At 41.9% G+C, this 2,460-nt stretch overlaps 1 protein-coding gene across 1 annotated transcript in view; it reads left to right on the forward strand.

Annotated features, from left to right (window-relative positions):
* The first annotated feature begins 1,791 nt into the window (after window positions 1–1,791).
* CERKL (ceramide kinase like) overlaps window positions 1,792–2,460 on the forward strand; it is a 65,632-nt gene continuing 64,963 nt past the window's right edge. Inside the window, 1 exon segment of the mRNA XM_035901432.1 lies at window positions 1,792–1,894. Within this exon segment, the coding sequence (XP_035757325.1) occupies window positions 1,792–1,894 (103 nt within the window).

Consider the following 2,460-nt stretch of genomic DNA (forward strand, 5'->3'; position numbering starts at 1 on the left):
CCCAGACGCGAAACCTGCGTTTCTTTAATCTTCGCTGATTATTCTGGGGTTTCAGCAACCCGGAGGCACAACCCGCGGGAGGGCAATTCCCCTAAGGACCAGGAGCGATTGTCAACAGGTCTCTGCCCCCCACCCTCAGATTTAAGACGTTCCCTCAACCACCTTAGATGAAGCCTGTCACAAAGCGGAGGTATTTCCTAAACATCCCACTCAAGCCCAGCAGAAAGAGAACGGGCTCTCCTGTGGATGCGGGCGGTTTTTTTGGGTTTTGTTTTTTTTCCATGAGAAATCAAGCTAGTGACGTCTATGCTGACCGGTGTTCATAGCTACGGAAAGCCAACGCGTAAGCGTTGCAAACCCGCGCTGGTACTGCAGCACCCTTCCAGCCAGCCTCCCGTGCTCAAACCAGGCTGCAAACTAATTGCCACGCCAGCTGATGCATTTTGCAGCATCTCCCTGCGTTCTGCCTGAGCCCACAGCTCCGCACACCAAAACTGTTGGCCAAATCCGAAAAGGAAGAAAGCAAAAGGCAACTTTTCGAGCGCCTGATTAACCTTTCCCAGCTGGTGGTAAACACAGCTCTATAAATGAAATGAATGACAATTTTTCCAGATAAAATTGAAAAAGCTGACCCGGGCTCGCTCGCCTTTTGGTTATGTGCCTTCATCTTAAACATAAGGATTCTTCCAGTCAGTCAAGGGGCAACTCACATGCCACCATCTTTTATTCAAAGGCAGGCACAGATGTTCCTTCTGCAGGGGAGGTTTTAATTTATGAAAATGATATTGTTTATGCATGAATGCTCTCTGCATAACACACAGTACTTCCATCTGATGAGAGAAATACCACAGAACCAGTGCCAATGTCAGGAACATATTCTGCAAATTTAGTCGCTTAAATGTTTAATGAATATTTGGAAGGCATTTCCAAACCACAAGAAACCTTTTCAATTACCTTTTCTTTTTCCACGGTTAATAACAAAATTCAACTCCTCTAGCCACTGCAATTTACTTAAAAGATCTACCTAGGCTATCTGGATGCTTGCTACTGCGATACTTCAGAGAAAATAATATTTTAATGTTATGAGCAACCAAAGAAGGAAAATTAATTAGGCATTTTGGTAACTAGAGGCTGCATTTTACAAATCACTTGTGAGTTTTGTTATTTCAATTAGTTTAGAGGGTTTTTTTTCCCCATCCTTATAAAATATTGGACAACTTCCCCCTTCCCCTTTGCTGCCACTTCTGATGCCTCCATGATATTTATTTTATCTTACTGTTGATATCAAGCCAAATCTTGAAATCTCTGCTCCTGACTCCCACAGGAAGGTCTATCAAGGTCTCTTTCAAAGGAAAGAATTACTCACACTGTTCCTCTCCTATGAACATATCACTAATTAACTAAGGCTATAGCGGGATTATCTCACTTCCGCATGCAGAAGAAGCTCTGGGGGTTGAGTCATACCCACGCACATACTGGGTCATCCAGCAGAGGCCTAGGACTCTTTTTATGGCTTGTTGGGACCAGTGGCCTTTCCCTTCTTCTTTATGCCATACTTCAGACAGCAGAAATTATTCTGCCACCAGTGCATGCTTGAGAAGAGCCCAATGAAATCTCTGCAGGAACAGTGCATGTGTAATAGTCACGACTTGCAGCTTTTTGCTTCTTGGTTTTCTGAAGCAATAGAAGAGGGTGTGGAGGTTGCGGACTCATCGTTGCCTGTGATACAGTTGAGGCCCCAGCTATGACAGAGGGATCTGAAATGGTGGAGTTCCAGGTCACACGCACAAGATGTCAGAGAGGCTGAAAACCTGGGTTTTACCTAGCCCCAATGAAAAAAAAGAGTCTGAACATCATCAGACTTTGGCCCAGTGCCTTCAGGAAGACTCTCCGAGTGAAGGGAAGTAGATTTGAGGAGAACCAAGATTCCTGAATTCACCAAAAGACAACAGAGCATCACTTTCTCCAGAAGATACTGTTCCAGAATTTTAATAAACTAATTTTAAAAAATGACATACAATTCCAGAGGTAATAGGAATTAATAGAAATAATTCTAAACTAAGTCTTGAGAGCAAGTAAAGCAAACCTTTTCTATCATCTGTAACAGTAAAAATTCCTCCAATTATTTCAGTATTGTAGCTGATTAAAACTGGATCCACTGTGACCTTAGCAATTGCTTTTGACATAAAAAAAAAAATGGATTTTTTTAAAATACAGTACTTCTGTACAAAGAACCATTTTGTCAAATGGTTTTAGAAATCAGAGTTAAATTCCTTTCTCTTATTTTTATATACAGTAACTAAAGGTAAAAATAACCCCAAACAAACCCCACTCCATTCTCACTCATTCCTGTTGAGGAAGAACTCAGAAATGAAAACTCAGAGTTCTGCCTGGTGCTGTATCAGGGGAAAATATGCAGAAATTGGTCTTTGTATTGATGAAGATGGGTTGTATGGTAAT

The sequence above is a fragment of the Egretta garzetta genome, unplaced genomic scaffold (assembly GCF_000687185.1).
Source record: "Egretta garzetta isolate BGI_Z169 unplaced genomic scaffold, ASM68718v1 scaffold539, whole genome shotgun sequence".
In the NCBI taxonomy this organism is placed as follows: Eukaryota; Metazoa; Chordata; class Aves; order Pelecaniformes; family Ardeidae; genus Egretta; species Egretta garzetta.